An 18,851-nucleotide genomic window follows, 5' to 3' on the forward strand; every position below is an offset into this window, starting at 1 on the left:
CAACTTTCATCTGATTGTACTTGTTTCTTTGATTTTTGTGCTGTATACAATATTGACCGGCAGTGAGCACATACAATTGAGGGGGATTAATTAAAGAGTTGAGGAAGTTTCATTTGTGGAAAAACATTGTAAAAGAAAGAGTTTAAAAAAGGGAACTTAGGTCAAACATGGCAGGACTGCTTACCAGATATAGTAAAAAAAAAAGAAAAGAAGAAGAGGGTTGGCATGAAACCAATTACTACAAGAGTGTTTTTCATTTAAATAAATGTGTAATATCTAGTATGCCAATTGTATTCCCTGGTGGTGGAAGAGAAGCAGCATGTAGACTTTTTCTCCTCGTTCAGAGACCTATCAAGACCTTCAGAGGTCGAGAAAAAGAGCTGGAGGTGTTCCCCATCTGGGTAACATTATTCAGATTCCTCAGTGTAAGATATTTGATTATGCTGGAAATGGAAAGAGTGTGAGGCGGGGACTCAGAGAGGGAAAATTGGGTGAGAGGGAAATGGATAGGCAAGGAAACCAGAGGAGGGCGCTGTTCTCCCAGGCAATGTGGCCTTGACAGCACTCCCAAAAAAATCCCAAAACAAGAGGGGAGGTAAGACATGAGGAATGTTATGGTTCATGTTCACAGCACATACACCGTTAATCCACTATCGTGTTAAAATATGTGCAGAGTGATATTCTGATGATTTTACCTGTTATTTATTTCATCTACAGTAGAAGTGAGCCACAAGGAGACAGGCAGTCCTGCTGTTGAAAACTCCCATAACTCACATCCCATGTGAATCTGTCTCAGCTTGCGGTAGAAAAGGGAGGGAGCAAACTAAACAGGGAGGGAAGCAATGAAAGAATGCACTGAGATCTCATCATGTGATTTCTGTTTTTTTTTTGCTGTTTTTTATCGCTGCACACTGATTACATGTTTGTAGACTGGAGCCCTTAGCAACATTTTCCAAGACCTCTCAGCTCTCTGTTTCTCCTTCTCCTTTTTTGCGGCTGACTTTGCCTCTACTTTTTTTTTTTTTTTTTCTGTCCACTTGTGTGACGTGTGAGTGAAGTTCCTGCCCTTGTTGTGTGCTGTACAGTGAAGAGGGAAGGAGAGGTACTCACTGAGAGGCGTACATTTACTTGAGCGGTCAAAGGGAGGATGAATTGAAGGTGTAAACAAGAGGGACTGTTGGTGTGCTGGCCTGAGTGCTTTATGCTTTGTCCTCACAGGGGAGCCAGACGAGAAGGAGGAAGGACCTGGAAGCTGAGAAAGAGTGAGAAAGTGACTGAAGTGAGGAAGGAGAAGAGGATAAGTTAACTTATTCTGCTGGCCAAAAGCAAAGTTGGATGAGAAATTGCAGTCGAAAAGTCTGCTAGACACGGAAGAGGAGCACCAGCCTGGGTGGGGACCACCCGTTCAGCAGTCGTCCAGCAGCAAGAGAACAGGATGAGGTACCAAAGCAGGGTAAGATACTGATCACCATGGTGCTCGTTGTTGTGTCTTCTTGTTTAGTGCTGCACACGCCATGGATTCTTTCCATATGTGTGCTTTATCTTTTCTTTCAACTCAGAGAGGAAAGCAAAACAGAACAATGCCACTTTGTGTGAGTCAGTGTGCATTTTGGGTTTTGTGTAAGCTTCCACCTATCAGTCCAAAACGTGGTGTTTTTCCACCATATCCATTACCAGCACATCCGTGGTAGAGAGCCAGCTGTGGTACAGGAGAAGCCAGCCCTGGGACAGAGTGGTGGGGCATGCCTTATAAGGAAGACAATCCCAATGTAGTCGGCCCAGCAGAGCTTAGTCATGGGGCCTGGAGCCAAGTCCCACTCTGTGGTTAGAGTCCCGTCTGGATGTCACTGCTGCAACATATTTCAAACCTGCAGATATCACTGACGCTCCCTGATACTTAATCAAAGACTCAAGTCAAATCCTAAATAAAGCACTCTCACACTTGTTTGAGCCTGTCTAATAGATCTGACTCTCACTGCTCTAAAGAACCAGGCCTCAGGTCATTTCAGTGACAACAAAGCTGCAAGGATTACACTGTATTGTGGTAATATCTCTATCATAAACATAAAGCCCTGAAGCTATCTCAGCCACAGAGTTTCCGAAAGGATGATTCAAATCCTTCAAGATTTCCTCTAACACAGACGTGGAACTGTTTCTAATTTTTGAAGCAAGGAAGTGTTTTGTGAAGGCTTTTTCTGCATATTAAGATGATCACATTCCTAGTTGAACAGTAAAAAAAATGAACTCATGACTGCTGAGGAAACTGAGAACAGTGTGTGCTGTGTTTTTAAGTTTGTTTTTTTTGTTGCTTGGTGAATCTGATGTATCAGTGCACACAGGCACTGACCCTTTTAGGATGACAAATCAAGTGAGCACAAGAAAATGAGTACACTAAATTGCATGTTGTTAGACATTGCATTGGTATTGTCAGAACAATAGACAATTATTGTACATTTTACATTATTACAAATGAACATAAAAGGTCTGAGATCTGGAATGAAAAGTTCACGCCAAAAGGGTCAGATCCCGGTGTGCCGGTCAGTGTCAGGCACCATGAAAGGTTTATGGTATGCTGAACATACTGCGCTGTCTTCTTAATATCTTATATTATTCAGGTTAATAGATCAAAAGAGCAATATGGCATTTACAATTGGTGCAGAGTCCAAATTCAAAACATTGGAGAGAGCTAACCCCGCGCCCTCCCCTCTAGAGGGTTGCCATGTTACGGACATGGAAGCTTTAGTATTTAATCAGCTCTGCATCTGTCTTGAAAAACTTCTGCGTTCTAACCTCTCTCAAGTATTTTTAGGCTTTTTTTTTTAGGTCAGGTGCCCGCTTCCATCGCTGCAACACCTGTTGGTTTGCTGTGATAACTGGCCTCCTATCTGGCAAATCAAGGGATGTCCAAATCAGCCGTGTGGGGGTGCCTTAAAACCACCTACTCCTCAAATACAGACCATATCAGACCGGAATCGAAACTTAGGAGGAGATACTGGCTGCTGCATCGTTGTCAGAGAAGCCAGCACGTTAACATAGCATGTCTCCTTTAATGTCTGATCTTATAGTAAGGTCATTGTATCATTTAATTCAGTAGATATCTTACATATTGCTCCTTTGGGCAGAAATCACCTGGCTTTATTAACCACACAAACTGCCCCGGGCTAACTCAATTGTGTAGCTTTCGCTCTGCACTGCTAATTTCTGCAGTTTAACCTCAGAGGGGTTGTGATTTGAAGTGCAAATGTCTTGATGACTGTCAAACAAAAACATTAATTCTCAGTGTTTTGTATCAAACATGCACAGCTGTAGACACATCATAGAAACATTTAGTGACATCCACTGATATCCTGCCCTGGACCTGACCCGAACATTCCTTAGCTGTATCCTTTGGAAAATCTGACAGAACTGTAATTACTATCTAAGGGAAGCCCACCTGCTGTAATGGAACAACAATACTCCAAGGTGAAGCAGAGAGGAGGGGCTGCAGTGGAAGCATCCAGCGACTTTCCTTAGTTTGAGCGTCTTGGCTTTCGTCCACTGTTGTCCTTTTGTGTTTTTAAGCATTTTCCTGCATCCAGTGCACAGAGATAATGACCTTTTACCGGCACTGAACTGCCAAATGAGCCCCTTGAGAGGCTTGCAATGAAGAACAACAGAAGTCTTGTGGAAGTTTATCCCCTTTGTTCCACTTTCTGCTTGTGTTTTATGAAAGAAAAAAAACAAACAAAAAAACAGCAGGGCTCGCTCATAAATGAATCTTTGATACTGAAGATTGCGAGCATCTGGTTTGGTAGGTTTGCAGTGCATTGATCACACTCTTAAAGTTTGGGGTTTTATATTTGTCATCAGATAGTACTGACCTCTGACATTTTCACATCTCTTTGCAAACATGTGCACATGCCTATAATTCAAGTTGTGTGTGTGTGCGCTGTCTTACGTCAGGGCAGTTTTTCACTCAGCAGACTGTGAATTATTTCCTGTCTGCACTGGGGTTTATATGTACACACACTTTACTATTCACGTTGGTTAATCCAGTCTGGTGATATAGAGCTGTGTGTACTGTATACATCAGAATACTTTATCTCAGTATGACAAAAAAAAGGAGTCTATTCTGTCTGTTTATGATAAAGATTCCTTAAATGTCTTCATTGTTGAATCTTGGTTCAGCCTGTGTGTTTACAGTGATGTTTTGGTGATGTGATCAGTAATTCTTGAGGCTATTGCCCTGATATTTAAAAACAATATACCTGAACTACAAATTGTCTCTCTTCATATTTGGATTCTGTGTTGTAGAAATAAGTGGCATTTATTCTACAACTGAGCACCAGATGTTAATTCTTTCATAAGAATGGGAGTGTATCGTGTAGCCGATGAAATGGGAACAGGCCTCTTGTGCCCCCTGCTTGACAAGATTATAATAACACCAACATTCAGTTTAGTATCAGTAAGAGCAGAAACTCTCTTCTCCCTGCAGCACTGCTGAGCTGTGACAGGTGGCATGATTCTGTCCTTCTCTCTAACATTTCTCTTTTCTCTGTCTCCCTGTAGCAGGTAGATATAGAAGGAAGAGTGCGCCTGGGCATGGAGAGCGCCCTGACTGCCCGGGACAGGGTGGGGGTGCAGGACTTTGTCTTGCTTGAAAACTACAACAGTGAGGCGACATTCATAGAGAACTTACGGAGACGCTTCGGGGAAAACCTCATCTATGTAAAAAAAAAAAAAGCCAGTTTTTCTTGACATGTTCCAAAACATTTCATCTGTTGTGGTGAAACATACTTCAATGTGTTCTAATGTTTTGGCTCAGACGTACATTGGCTCGGTGTTGGTGTCAGTGAACCCTTACAAAGACCTGGAGATTTACTCCAAGACGCAGATGGAGCGCTATAGAGGGGTCAGCTTCTATGAGATATCACCGCACATGTAAGTCACACTTCAAGAGTCTCGTACTTTTTTTTTTTTTGGAAACTTCTTTCCATTTCTCTCTTCTCAACTGTCCAGATAATAAACACCTGACATGTTGAGAAATATAAATAACTAAACTGATTATCTGTGATTAAATTGCATTCTTTGAGGCATCTATTAATAAGCTGGGTATATTTGTATTAAATGCTTTTGAACTGAAACTTCAACACATGTTTTCTACCATTGGATATGGGGAGTGCATTTCATATAAAAAGACTGTAATCAACATAAACGTTCTGCCTCTCCTTCTGGGACCTCATATTACTACCCTAAGCCCCGCCCACCGGATGACACACCAAACATTACATACCTCACCTATGATGCACACATGCTATCATTAAATATTTAATGACTGGATACAAGTTACATGCATTTATTTGACCATAAGCGTATTATAATATCAAGATTTCTTTTTCTAACAATGAGGAACATTTTCAGATACAGTTTATGACCACAGCGCCTGAAAACAGAATGAAGAGAAACATACATAGCTTTAGTAGACAACACTTTTGGAGTAGTTACTTCAAGGTCCTATGAAGAAGCAGAAGGGACTTGGGGACATGAGACCTCTAACACCACTCCTACTCCTGCTGTAACTCTGAGTGCCGAAAGCATGCCAGTATTTGCCAATGGGCATGTGTAATCACAGTTGCAGCAGGATAGAAAATGGAAGAAAGGGCATGGATCACATATCACCCCACCCAATATTCCTTTTTAACCTAATATGTCTGTTTAGTGGGCCAGGCTGTACGCAGAGGAAATCATTTATATATATATATATGATTTTTTAAAGATTAATTTCTCTACAGAGGGTAGAAAGGTCAGATGCTGAAGCCACTTCAAAGCCTATGTGTGCACCTACCTAATTTCAACTAAAATTTGAATGAAATATTCTTGCCTACTGTAGTTTTAAATGTTTTAGATTTAGACCTTAAAGTAACCAGCATGGAACTCTTGAATCATAAAAACTGTGTCATCTGTATTGATTTGTCTTTGTATAAAATATAAAGTGTTATTAAAATCAACTATTTATATTCTTAAAAAAGTTCAAACTTAATGGGCTTTTTTATATTTGTTGTGAATTTTAGTTTTGTAATGCTAATGACTATTTATTACATTTTACTTACCGTAGGTGCATAAAGTGACCCGATTCGGACGCCAATTTGAAGCGTATGTTGCTTTGTGTTGTCCCTCAGCTACGCACTTTCAGACAACACTTACCGAGCCATGCGCACAGAGAGGAAGGACCAGTGTATTCTCATCTCAGGTGAGAGTGGAGCTGGTAAAACAGAGGCCTCCAAGAAGATCCTCCTCTACTACGCTGTCACCTGCCCCACTAATGACCACATGGCTACCCTTGGTGAATGCTTACTACAATCTAACCCTGTTCTGGAGGTATTTATCCATTTGAATTTCAGACTGAACAGCCACTGCCACAATATAAAAAATAGAAATTCTAATAGAAATAGAAAATATAAATATCTGTGTTATCATGGTGATTATTTGGTTTTGATGTTCTACTCCTCTATGTAATGTCCTGTCTCTCTTGATATGTGTAGGCATTTGGTAATGCAAAAACACTAAAGAATGACAACTCCAGCCGCTTTGGAAAATACATGGATGTCCAGTTTGACTTCAGGGTAAACTCTCCCTCCTGCCTTTCTCACTCTTCATAGAAATCAAACCTGAGTTCCAAACCTTCCATTTACAGTTGCTGCCCGCCCCTATCTTTTTCTGTAACTCTTTCTAGGGAGCACCAGTGGGTGGCCACATCCAGAACTTCCTGCTGGAGAAAACTCGAGTCGTGCACCAGAACCAAGGTGAAAGAAACTTCCACGTCTTCTATCAGCTTCTGGATGGAGGTGACGACGACCTGCTGAAAGCACTGGACCTGCAAAGAAACCCACAGAACTACAACTACCTGGTCAAAGTGAGTGTGGGGAAGAAGTGTGATGAATGACTTGATTTTAAACTATTTATAACATGAGTTCATTTAATTTTGAACTGATTTTTTTTTTAGGGCAACTGTCCCAGACTCAGCTCTGTCAGTGACAAGAACAATTGGAAGGTTGTAATGAAGGCTTTGTCTGTGATTGGCTTCACTGAGGAGGAAGTGCAGGTGGGCAGAATGAGTGCTGTTGTGTTTTTCAATCATGTTCTGTGGTTTAACAAATATACTTCATTGAAATGGATTTTGCAGCATACTTTTGGTTCACGTCGTTAATATGTATACACACTCTTAACTTTTGAACGTTGCATTGTTTACATATACCTGCTATGTTATAACCATGAAGATGTAAGGAGCATTTTGCAACCTTTTCACTGAAAAAAATGTACTTTACCCCTGAGTGTGCTCTCATTTCTGTAACTTTCCAAATTCAACCATTTAGTTGAAAAACAGAGTGTTCCTAAATGGGGTTGTTTTTTTAAACTATGTTTCCTGTGTCGGTCCTCAGAGAGTGCTGAATATCATCGCCAGTGTTCTCCACCTGGGAAACACTCAGTTTGGGGAAGGGGAAGAAGGAGAAACTTACATCACCTCTGAGACACAGCTGAACCTCACTGCAAAGGTCAGAACAGTCCCACACTAGTATTTCTGAATATTCAGATATGCACAAATACTTGCAGAAAGCCAAGCATCTGAGCACAGATGTGTTGTTGTGTTTTGCAGCTGCTGGGTGTTGATGGTTCAGCCCTGAGGGAGGCACTCACTCACAAGAAACTCACTGCGAAGGGAGAGGAGGTGACAATCTTGGCGTCCTCATTCCTCATGTTGTTTGTTGTGACATTTGTGACTCATTGATTGTGTGTCTTTATTTTGTTTTTGCGCTACAGATGATCAGCCCTCTGAATTTTGAGCAGGCAGTGTCTGCGCGGGATGCTTTGGCCAAGTCCGTGTATGGTCGGACCTTCACTTGGTTGGTGCAGAAGATCAACCAGTCGCTGACTGTAAAGGTGCAGCGACACTTCCTATAACTATCCAAAGACAGCAGTGAAAACGCTGTCATGTTTTTCAATTGCTGCTGTGTTTAACCCTTGCTATATATACCTGTTACATGTCATCTTTTTTGCAGGATGAATTGTACCACAGCAGTAAAGGCTCCTCAGTCATTGGGCTTCTAGACATCTATGGCTTTGAGGTCCTACAGCACAACAGGTATAAGCTGGTGCAATTGTTCCTTTTTTTTTTTACATTTGACATCTTAATTTGCTCCTCATCATTGTCTGCAATACAGTACACAAATCATTCACACACAACTCGAGCCCGGTTTGACCTTAATGTCCTTAATTTGTATTTGTGCCTAAAGTTTTGAGCAGTTTTGCATCAACTACTGCAATGAGAAGCTCCAGCAGCTGTTCATTGAGCTCACCCTCAGATCTGAACAGGAGGAGTACGAGACAGAGGGAATTGCAGTAAGTCTCGTTTTTTCTTTCTTTAATCATGTAAATATTTCAGTGCTAACATACTATCCTGCTCCAAATGTTTCCCTCTGATTTCAGTGGGAGACCGTGCAATACTTTGACAACAAGATCATTTGTGACCTGATAGAGGAGAAGCACAAAGGCATCATCTCTATTCTGGTACGCGTGACAACTCCTAGATTGTGTGTCTTGTGTGTCTTTGTGTGTCTTGCTCTGTTTCTGCTTAAATTTTTCATGTGGTAGTTAGACTGAATAAGTGTGACTGTTCTTTTAGAACGAGGAGTGTCTCAGACCCGGAGAAACCTGCGATGTCTCGTTTTTGGAGAAACTGGAGGACACACTGGGCGGCCATCCTCATTTTGTCACGTACACACCACTTTATCTGAAGTGTATTATTTGAGCTTACAGTACTCAAGGCTCTTTAAGCTGCATGTATTCCATTTCAATATGTGTGTTTTGCAGTCACAAGTTGGCGAATGGAAAAACTCGCAGGATAATGAGCAGGGAGGAGTTCAGGCTGCTGCATTACGCTGGAGAGGTCAACTACAACGTCACTGGTAACATATAATTCACTGATAGTAATTAGATGACTTTTATGAATCCATTCATTTGTTTGAAAAGGATTGTGTGTTTCAGAGAGCGGCCCACACCACACTGATATCTAAATGACAATCTGCACTGTTTTCATTTGTCTGACTCAGGCTTCATTGAAAAAAACAATAAATGGCTGAACAGGAACGTGAAAGAGGTGAGAGTGCTAAAAATGTGAAAATAGAGCCTCATAACTGCCCTTAAAAACCTCTGTGATTCTTGTTTTGACTTGTGGAGAGGATTAGGGAGTGTGTGTTTGTTGACATGTGGTTAAGAGGTTTTGGTTTCTTTAAGGTCATGTGCCAGTCAGAAAACCAGATCCTACGGCACTGCTTCCGCAGAAAGGAAGGGACTGACCAGAAACGCCCGGAGATGGTCAGTCTTCTCTCTGGCTCCCTTCCCTCGCACCCTCTCTCACACACACACACACACACACACACACACACACACACACACACACACACACACACACACACACACACACACACACACACACACACACACACACACACACAGTCTCGCACCATTTGATAATTTAGCTCATTAAATTTAAATTTGATAATGCTTTCATTCTCCTTCTTTGGAAATCCAACGTGTACACACAGATTTACACAGGATGTCCCAGAATTCCATCTTTTTTTCCCCCTTACGTCCTCTAGGCTGCCACTCAGTTTAAAAACAGTCTGATGAAACTCAAGGAGATCCTCATGTCTAAAGAGCCGTCCTACGTCCGCTGTATCAAACCTAATGATGCCAAGCAGCCAGGTAAACGTCAATACCTTAACGCCTGAAACATTTGAACTCAACAACTATTTTCTCAAATGAACGTAATAAATGCAAATAAATATATATTCTTATTCTGCAATGGTTACTGATAAAAAGAAAATATGTCTTCATAGTAAATATATAAGTATTTAGTACTAATGGCGTAGAGTAAATTATTATTACTAATGAATATGATCTGTTCCTGCAGAAAGGTTCGATGAAGTCCTGGTTCGACACCAAGTGAAGTACCTGGGCCTGATGGAAAACCTGAGGGTCAGGAGGGCCGGCTTTGCCTATCGTCGTCGCTTTGAGGCCTTCCTGCAGAGGTGACTTACCTTCTGTAGGACTGACCTGCAGCTCCAGTCACTGTTCATTCTGTGTGCTTAGATTAGCTTTTTGACAACATAATTGTGTAAAAATGGCTTTAGGTATAAACCCCTGTGTCCTGAGACGTGGCCTAATTGGCACGGCAGACTGGCTGATGGTGTCTCCACACTGGTCAACCACCTGGGCTACAAGGAAGAAGAGTACAAACTGGGCAGGTAATGTGCTGTTTGAGGGGATGGGAAAGTGTAAGAGGAGAGTTTGGTAACGGTGGTTTTAGAGTCGCTCTTTGTGCAGAACAGATAATGTGGCGACTGTCACTGAACGCATGTGTATAAAATATTTATACTCAAAATTAGTTTGTAACGGTATTTTTGATAAATGTATTTCAATGCTGATCACAAATATCTTTGACTGGTTTTTACAGATCGAAAATCTTTATCCGCTTCCCAAAAACTCTCTTCGCCACTGAGGATGCACTTGAAGCAAAGAAGCCAGACATAGGTAGGAAGCAGTGTTTATTATCTTCACATGATCAGTTGAGCAGTTAGTACATCGATTTCATGAGAAAGGTACATTAAAGAGGGAGGGAGGGTGCATGCAAGGTCTTAAAAAAAGACTCCTGCATACTATCTTAAATCGCATTTCTCTCCCATTTATTTATAATCCAAACCCCACATTTTGATTAAAAAATGACAGTGTGTTCAAACTTTGGAATGGGAAAATTACACATTAAACAAATTAGTACCAGAGCATTAATCCTTCGTAACTCTCCTTCTTTGTTGTGTCCCAGCTTTGACTCTGCAGACATCATGGAGAGGCTACAGGGAGAGAGCCAAGTACCAGCGCATCAGGAAAGCAGGTCAGAGCACCTCCCACTGTTGACCCGCTCACAGTTTGTTTGTATTGTTTTATATTATCGTCTTTGATGCATTTGCTTGTCATGCACATGGCCATAAATGACGCCTTTGGATGATCATTCAAGTTTTGATAAAAAGGGCTCAACATTAAAGCTCATGAGTATTATTGTCAATGCATGTGAGTAGAATGACTTGATTTCACTTCGACATGATGTTGTGTCAGACCTCAGCTGACTCTCTGTTTCAGTGTGCTATACTTAACCTGGGATGTTAAAAAGTTGTCTCAGTGTTGACATATGTGCATGTATGTGTCTGCATAGTGATAGTGATCCAGTCTGCGTGGCGAGGGATGAAAGCACGCAGAAGGGCTAAGAGACGCCGACAGGCTGCTGAGTTAATACGCAGGTGCTTCACTTGTAATCTATTAACATTTGTTTCTACATGTCTTTTTATTATCATAATTGTACATATTGTGAATTGCCTTCCTTTCGTCTGTCTTTTTGTCAGGTTCATAAAAGGCTTCATCTATCGACATGAGGAATACTGTTCTGAGAACGAGTACTTCCTGGACCATGTGCGCTACTCATTCCTCAAAAACCTGCGTAAAAACCTTCCAGAGAGTGTTTTGGACAAAGACTGGCCAACACCCCCTCCCTTACTCACTGAGGTACATAAATCCCATACACAAAGACCCTGAGTGATACAATACATACAGGTAGAAAAGTGAATACTACAAGTATGACAATGTCATTTTTATATTAGGACCAGCACAAGTCCAACAGATATACAGACATACACACGAGTTATCCAATTGCTAATTCTGCATTGTTGATTACACATTTCCTTACAGGCCTCTGAGCACCTGCAGAGGCTACATATGAGAAACATGGTCATGAAGTACTGCAGAAGGGTCCAGCCTGAATGGAAGAAACAGGTACACTATCTACAGGATGCATGACCCTAGTTTCTTTTAAAGAATAAATTAATTAGCTAAAAGATCTTTCATGGTATATGTTTTTACTCTAGATGATGCAGAAAGTTGTAGCAAGTGAGATCTTCAAGGATCAGAAAGACAGCTACCCTGCAAGTGTTGGAAGGCTGTTTTTGGACACCAGGCTAGGTAAGTTACTGATACATGCATCCATTACCTCTGAATATACCTAACATCATACAGAAGCTCTACCGAACAACAAACATTAACAGAGAATGTCCCTTTGCTCCAACAGAACGTGAGCAAATCAATCTGAAAGTCATCCAGACCCTTGGCAATGACAAAGTGCTGGTGGGACAGATTTGTCTTCTTTTTGAATTAAGAAATTAAAAGTGCTTAAAACCTCAGTTTCTTCACAGTAACATTTCTCTGATCCTTTTCTTCTCAGTACGGTATTCCTGTCATAAAGCATGACAGAAGGGGCTTCAAGCCTCACCATCGCCAGCTGCTCCTCACCAACACCTTCGCTGTGCTGGTGGATAGGACTAAGATCAAACAGAGGATTGACTACGCAGCTCTAAGAGGTTAAAAACAAACAGCTTTGAGTGCACAAGTCTAGTACTGCTTTGTGTTCAGGTATTTAGGAATGCCCTTGAATCCAAGATCATGCAGGGCTGTTTTTCAATTGTATTACAAAGAAAGGAATCTAGCAACTGGCACAGTTGTTAAATCATTTGATTTATTTTTGACTTAGAGAATTCACAATTCTTCAATAAAGGTGCACTGTTAGAGGATAAGTCATGGCAATCTTATTCTTTCTTTGTTTTTTCAGTTCTTTGTCAGATGAACTTGCTTCTCAGAAATATACTTTAATCTGAGAAGAACCCTCAAAACAAATTAGGAAACGAGGCTTTTGGATAACATCCTCCTTTTGCTATAGTGCCTCCAATATAGAAACAGAAAATCATTGCAACGTGTTTTGAATGATCACTGCTTAAATGTAACTGATAAATTCATTTATTTAAATTTAACTCGGTTTGTGTCTTCACGCAGGAATCTCAGTGAGCTCTCTCAGCGATGGGATGTTTGTTCTGCACATGCCCAATGAGGACAATAAGCAGAAGGTGCAGTAAGATGCAGCAATCAAGACTTTAAACTGCTTCACAACAATGTAACCACTCTAACAGCAGCTGTGTCTCTCCCCTAGGGCGATGTGGTGCTGCACTGCAACCATGTGATCGAGCTGGTGACCAAACTGTCCATGATGGCCAGCAAGGTCAACTACGTCAATGTCTGTCCGGGCAGGTGAGGCTAAAGCTTTCCTGTGGTGTGTGTTATAAATACCGAACGAGCAGCACTCATCTCCCTGCTCTGTCTGTGGTTGTTCCATCCTTTGTGATGTTGCAGTATTAGGTTTGCTGTTTCTCGTGGCAAAGAGGGAATCATCGATTTTGTTCGAGGATCAGAGCTAAAGGTGACCAAAGGCAAGCGAGGACATCTGCTAGTGGTGAGTCAGTGCCTGCTCTGATGTCATGTGCGCAGCCTGAAGGGTGGAGGGGTTTTTTAAATTAAAAACATTCAGGCAGCTGACTTTGTTCAATGTGATTTCTCTCTACAGACTGCCCCTCAGATCAACACCACATGAAGAAGCAGAAAACTACAACCTGACAAAAAGTAACCGTTTTAGCAATAAGGAGGATGAGCAGTCATTTCTTATTTTGCAGCGGACAAGACGATTCCACGAGCACACATACATAACAAACTACACAGGAGGAAGAATCCTTAATTATTCATACACATCCTCATTATTACAGCAATGCCTGCAATAATTAATGCTTAAAAAAAACACACAACATAAAGTCGCCACTGTTTCAAATGCTTCATCTCTTTATTTTCAGTCATATAAATATTTAAATATATCAAATATAAAGTCTTATCATGTAAACCACTTTATCTCTGTATTGTAATAAAAATAAAAATAAAAACCACTTTGGAATAAATACAAGTTAATACATGTTAATAAATATTAATAAATAGGAAATACATCTTGGGAAAGTCCTGTAAATGGAAGGTGTGGGGGAATAACCAGATGTTGGGAAGTGTTCTCTCGGCTCCGGGAGCTAACTTACAGTTAGAGGCAAGACAGAAACTCTGGGAAATACCCAAGAAAGCCCTTAAACATACAGTAAAACATCTTGTAAAAAAAAAAAAAAAGCTTTAAACGATAACTCCACACAAAGTGCTGACAGCGTCTTTAAAGGACTGATTCATTGATCACAGTTGTTTCTATTTTCTTTCCTAGTCAGCACTCGCCTTTTTTGTCCTTTGTTTGTGACCTTTTTTGTGTGACAGTTTTTCTGTATTGAGTCACACATGTGTGTTTGAAGCCAACAAGAGGAAGTCTCTTGCCAGCTTGGTGAGGTAAAGGTCTAGATCCCTCAGAATGATGTAACCTTCCACTCGGCTGTCCCACTCTGTTTTGGAGCTGGTTTCTGGGTCTAATTGCGTTGGAGAGGTAGGCTTCGTCCAAGAGCTCTGCATGTACCTCATCTGAAGGAGAAAGCAAAACTGTTTTAATGATTGGTGTCACTTCCTCAGAGGTCTTTGTGTGGGTGAGAGGGGGACTAAATGTTTGTGGATTTCAGTAAGAACAGAGTGGATACCTGACTGCTGACTTGGCCCATCAAGTCTCTCAGGTCCAGCTGAATGTGCCTGATTCTCCGAGGTAAAGTGATCCGGGACGCCTGTCCGGCCAGCTGCTGCTTCCCCTCTATTTGTTTTCTCGTCCTGTCCAGCTTATTCCAGTAGGCTTGCATGTCACAGAAAGCAGCATGAAGTCGTTCCCAGTCCTGAACACACATGATTATTATTATTTCACACTTTTATAAGCTTTATACGGGGAATTCCCCTCCCCGTGAAATCTCAACATAACAGTAAAGGTTTCCACAACATTTTGAAATGTTTCTTGCAGAGAGTGATTTATTTTCCGTGTTTTGAAACACTCAAACAGGAACTCACAGTCATATTCAGCCATGCGTAGAAATCCGTAGAAAGTGTTGGCAGGTCCTTTAACTGACGGCTTCTGTCCTCAAACTGCGTGTTCCCCAACTGCTCCTCCTTCTATCAAAGTAAACACAGTTATGATTAAACACCTGTAGTTAGGATCATCATATACTGGATGTGCAACTAGCTTTCAAAGCAAATGATCTAATAGTGAGTATGGAGAGCAAGGAGTTGTTTTTCCACACTCACATATTTCTTCTGCAGCTGTTGGACACGGGTTCGGGTGGACCTGGTGAGGCGAAAGGAGTTGTTGTATTTGTTCCTCTGGCGGACTGGAGATGGAGCAGAGGACTCCACGAGGATCAGAGTACAGAACAGGAGGATGAGAGCCTGGCAAGAAACAGTCATCTGAAACAGAGACAAGACCCAGGTTTATACATCGTGATGCGTCTCTTCCGTCTAAAAACAAAACTACATTATCACATCAAACAGTGTCTTCAGTCTTCCCGTTAAGCACACACTTTTCTGAGAACTTGACTGTATAGAAAGTCCATTCATATTTCTGAAAGAAAATCCCCAAATCAACAGCCGCTGCATCCCCATTCATGCTCTCTTCACTTCTTTTTTTTTATATGTAATTCAGTAACACTGCAGTTTTTCTAGTCATACATGCATGAAAACAGAGGTCGCTAGATTCCTCTTATTTGTTTCAGTGTTGAAGGAAGTATCCTCTCAGTATTGTCTTTTGGCCATGCACCCAAAATATCTCTGCAATATCCTGATTCACATCACTCGATTACAGATGACATTTTCCTAGACACCACAGCTCTGCTGGTCTGTGCAGCAGACCAAAAAACAGCACCAATATATCTAGAATAGTGGTTAAAGTATCGATTCTTTCAAGTTCACATTCATAATTAATCTGTAGATTTAAGATCAAATCCTCCTTTTCCCTTTGGCTATTTCATACAGGTCCATCATTTGTTAGTCCTAAAATATCTTCACATTTAAAAAAAGAAAGAAAGAAAAAGAGAGCTCTGTTGTTTCATAAAAAAGACTGGAACTTCTCTGATTTTGAATGCAAGCAGTCAGAGAGCATACAGAAACACTGCAGCTGCAAACATGTTGAGTGCAATAACTCTGTCCCAGAAATCCAAAAGTCAATGTTTCCTACAATATACATGTACACTGTTCTTTTTCCATACGCTCACATGGTAGTAATGTAAACTAAATCCTAAACTAAAATATGAATAATATTTTATTTTATAATAATACTAATAATTGAGTTGAAATGTTTCCTTCCTGTGCTGACAAATACTCAAACCCCCCAGCTTAAGTCAAAGCATCTCTCATTTTGAAGAGGCTCTTACCTTGGAGCAGCAGTGAACTCTGAGCAAGATGCCTTGATGCTACAGTGAGGCTCATGTACACTTTATATAACTGCCATGTTATGCTTTCAGTTTCACTTTCTTCGTCTGGGGTGGCTTCTTTCCATTCTCTCTCTCTCTCTCTCTCTCTCTCTCGCTCTCGCTCTCTCTCTCTCTCTCTCTCATACTCCATCTCACTCTTTCTCTGTTTCAGTGATGATCTTGTGGTTTATGTGACTCAGACAGAGAGTAAGCTGTATGGTGAGACAGCTTGAGGTTTTTCTCTCTTGCACCAAGACACACCCCCGTGTGAGGGGTGGGTGCTTCCAGGAGCACTGATTCAATGTTATATACAGAGAAAGCTAAGAGAATCTCAATATACAAGATCTCCACTAGTGTTTACCAAATATTGTTTTTTGCTATTGCTCAACACGCTCATATCCCATTTTACTTGCTTTTATTTATTTAGCTCGTTCTTTTTAAAGGTGACATTCTTTGGTGCAGTTACAATGTTTCTTATGAATTAGCAATGTCCAAGTTTAATGTTTAGAATATAATATAAACTACTTTCTTCCTGCCATCTCATGAAATGGTGACTATTACGTAACAGTGAAAGTGGTGAGCTGTTAAAAATTACTAGTTCCCGAAACTCTTGTTGTTGTTTTTTACAAGATGCAGTAAAGTTCAGTCATGATTATGCATCTTGAGGGAATATTCAGGAGTCTCATGATGTTGACACAGTTTCACAGAGTTTCAGCAAACAAACCAAACTGAGAAAAACAAAGTAAAAAAGGCCCCTTTTTGTCATTTTGATAAACTGACATCATTAAGAAAAAATTAAATTACTCTGTTTTTAACGTCTTCTTTCATGGATCATTTATTTATTCCAACCAACTGTTTTCACTCTATCATTCTAAGTCTTAAAACAAGAGGTGGAAGTACCTTTGTCCTTTGAATAAAGATACTTTCATCTGAGCTTGCTGAATTTGAATGATTTTTAACTATTTATTTCTTGGACTTGATTGGACTGGAACTTGTTTCCAATACATTTTTGTTACCTTTTTTTATGATTAATTTAATAATCTACCTTATATCAAAAATTGAAATTATAGCTCTGCAAGGGGCGCTGGTGGTGCAGTGGTTAGTGCGCGCGCCCCATGTATGGAGGCTATAGTCTTCCAAGCGGGCAGCCAAAGTTTGAATCCAACCTGTGGCTTCTTTCCCGCATGTCATTCCCCACTCTCTCTATCTCTACCCAATTTCTGATTTTATCCACTGTTCTATCTCTCCAATAAAGGCACAAAATGCCCAAAAATAAATCTTAAAAATAAATTATAGCTCTGCAAGTTTCTAGCCAAATAAAGACGATGATGATAAAATAAAGAAATATAAATGACATAATTATTATAAATGAAGGTAAAGGAGAGTAAAGCTTATCATGACTTTTACATGACATGTCACAATTGACTGGAGATGTTCATATAGCCTTCCCTCACATCTCTGCACTGTGCACCTCCAGCCTTTAAATTGTACACTTTTTATATTGAAAGTGTATTTTTTTGGTTTTCCTTGTGGAACTGAGGGTTGATAATTATTGGAGGTAAATTCCAAACCCATAATAAATCAAATGAGTACACGACAGGAAGTCCCCCAACATTCACATAAACCACGACTGATGTCCTGATTTAAAAAAAGTGTAGATTTGAGCCTTCAATCGTATTGATTTAAATGAAATAAATGTGTTCCCATTTTCATGTATGTATTACATACAGAGAATCCCATGCTCTTTAACAAAGCTGCATTAATCAATAGGAGAGCAGGGAAACAACGTTTCAAAGATGTTGGCTTTAAATGTACTTTTGTTGAAATAAAACAATGTTGTGTTGTAATCATTCCAGCACTCAAATGTCATTGTTTTGTGTGTGGTCTTTTTTTTAGCTATCTTTCACCATAATTTATTTCAAGATTGTCACTGGGGCCTCTTTAATTGTATCTAAAGACAAGACTCAATCATGATGCAAATGAGGATGAAAGATGCAAATGAATCAAAACTGAGTAATCCCTGAGCTGTGTCCTTCCACTTGTAAAGGTTTTTTTATTCTCTCAGTTTATTTACTGGAAATGAAATGAAATGTGTTAACCCGGTGATAGCACAATGTGTTCAGGGTTTGATAATTTGTCCCTAAGGCCGCAGTGACAGCTTTTTTTGTCAACAAACTTAATTTTAATAACAGAAGCATATGTCAAAGTCTCTTTCTGAGGACAAAAAGAGCATGCATGGAAAACACAATGTTAATTTAACTGAACACAACAGGTGTGACAAAAAATACAAACATCTGATAATGGTGAAAAAAAAGTACAATGTGTCAGGTGCAGACCGGCAGGGCAAAGATAAAGTTTTTTTTGTGAAATTTCCTTTGAGATAAGACAGTTAGTTTCAAAATATCCAAAAATCTGCAGAAAATTCCTCCTCCTTTAATACTAAACAGAGGGTAGTTCCTACCTCTTTGTGGTGTGACAGTTTCATTTTGGCATAACAGTGCTGGGTTTTGCTTGGCAGTAGGAAGTACACCGTTTAGTTGTACTGCACAAATGCACAGCTGAGGCCACAGGTTGTCATTATAG

The 18,851-nt window shown here is 40.4% G+C and overlaps 2 protein-coding genes across 3 annotated transcripts; one reads left to right on the forward strand and one right to left on the reverse strand.

Annotated features, from left to right (window-relative positions):
* Positions 1-894: 894 nt before the first annotated feature.
* myo1ca (myosin Ic, paralog a) lies at positions 895-13,844 on the forward strand. Of its 2 annotated transcripts, XM_020630235.3 has the most exons (33): positions 895-1,102; positions 1,219-1,453; positions 4,549-4,707; positions 4,805-4,920; positions 6,159-6,357; positions 6,522-6,602; positions 6,713-6,892; positions 6,983-7,081; positions 7,419-7,532; positions 7,634-7,705; positions 7,798-7,917; positions 8,037-8,119; positions 8,271-8,376; positions 8,464-8,544; positions 8,660-8,751; positions 8,848-8,942; positions 9,087-9,133; positions 9,271-9,351; positions 9,636-9,741; positions 9,950-10,067; positions 10,170-10,283; positions 10,493-10,569; positions 10,859-10,927; positions 11,246-11,330; positions 11,433-11,592; positions 11,776-11,859; positions 11,952-12,045; positions 12,152-12,207; positions 12,305-12,440; positions 12,910-12,980; positions 13,064-13,161; positions 13,264-13,363; positions 13,475-13,844. In XM_020630235.3, the coding sequence occupies exons 2-33, from the start codon at positions 1,436-1,438 to the stop codon at positions 13,499-13,501; spliced, it is 3,138 nt and encodes a 1,045-aa protein (XP_020485891.1). In that variant the 5' UTR covers positions 895-1,102; positions 1,219-1,435; the 3' UTR covers positions 13,502-13,844. The 2 variants fall into 2 exon arrangements, with proteins under 2 accessions (XP_020485891.1, XP_020485890.1); XM_020630234.3 differs by lacking the exon at positions 895-1,102 and having other exon boundaries at positions 1,111-1,453.
* A 212-nt stretch (positions 13,845-14,056) lies between these two features.
* On the reverse strand, positions 14,057-18,507 carry LOC109981448 (uncharacterized). Its single transcript, XM_020630236.3, has 5 exons — positions 16,230-18,507; positions 15,109-15,267; positions 14,875-14,976; positions 14,520-14,705; positions 14,057-14,406 (listed from the first exon to the last, which is right to left on the reverse strand). Exons 2-5 carry the CDS (start codon positions 15,265-15,267, stop codon positions 14,224-14,226), a joined length of 630 nt encoding a protein of 209 aa, XP_020485892.1. The 5' UTR covers positions 16,230-18,507; the 3' UTR covers positions 14,057-14,223.
* Positions 18,508-18,851: the final 344 nt, after the last annotated feature.

This window comes from Labrus bergylta, chromosome 14 (assembly GCF_963930695.1).
Source record: "Labrus bergylta chromosome 14, fLabBer1.1, whole genome shotgun sequence".
Lineage (NCBI taxonomy): Eukaryota > Metazoa > Chordata > Actinopteri > Labriformes > Labridae > Labrus > Labrus bergylta.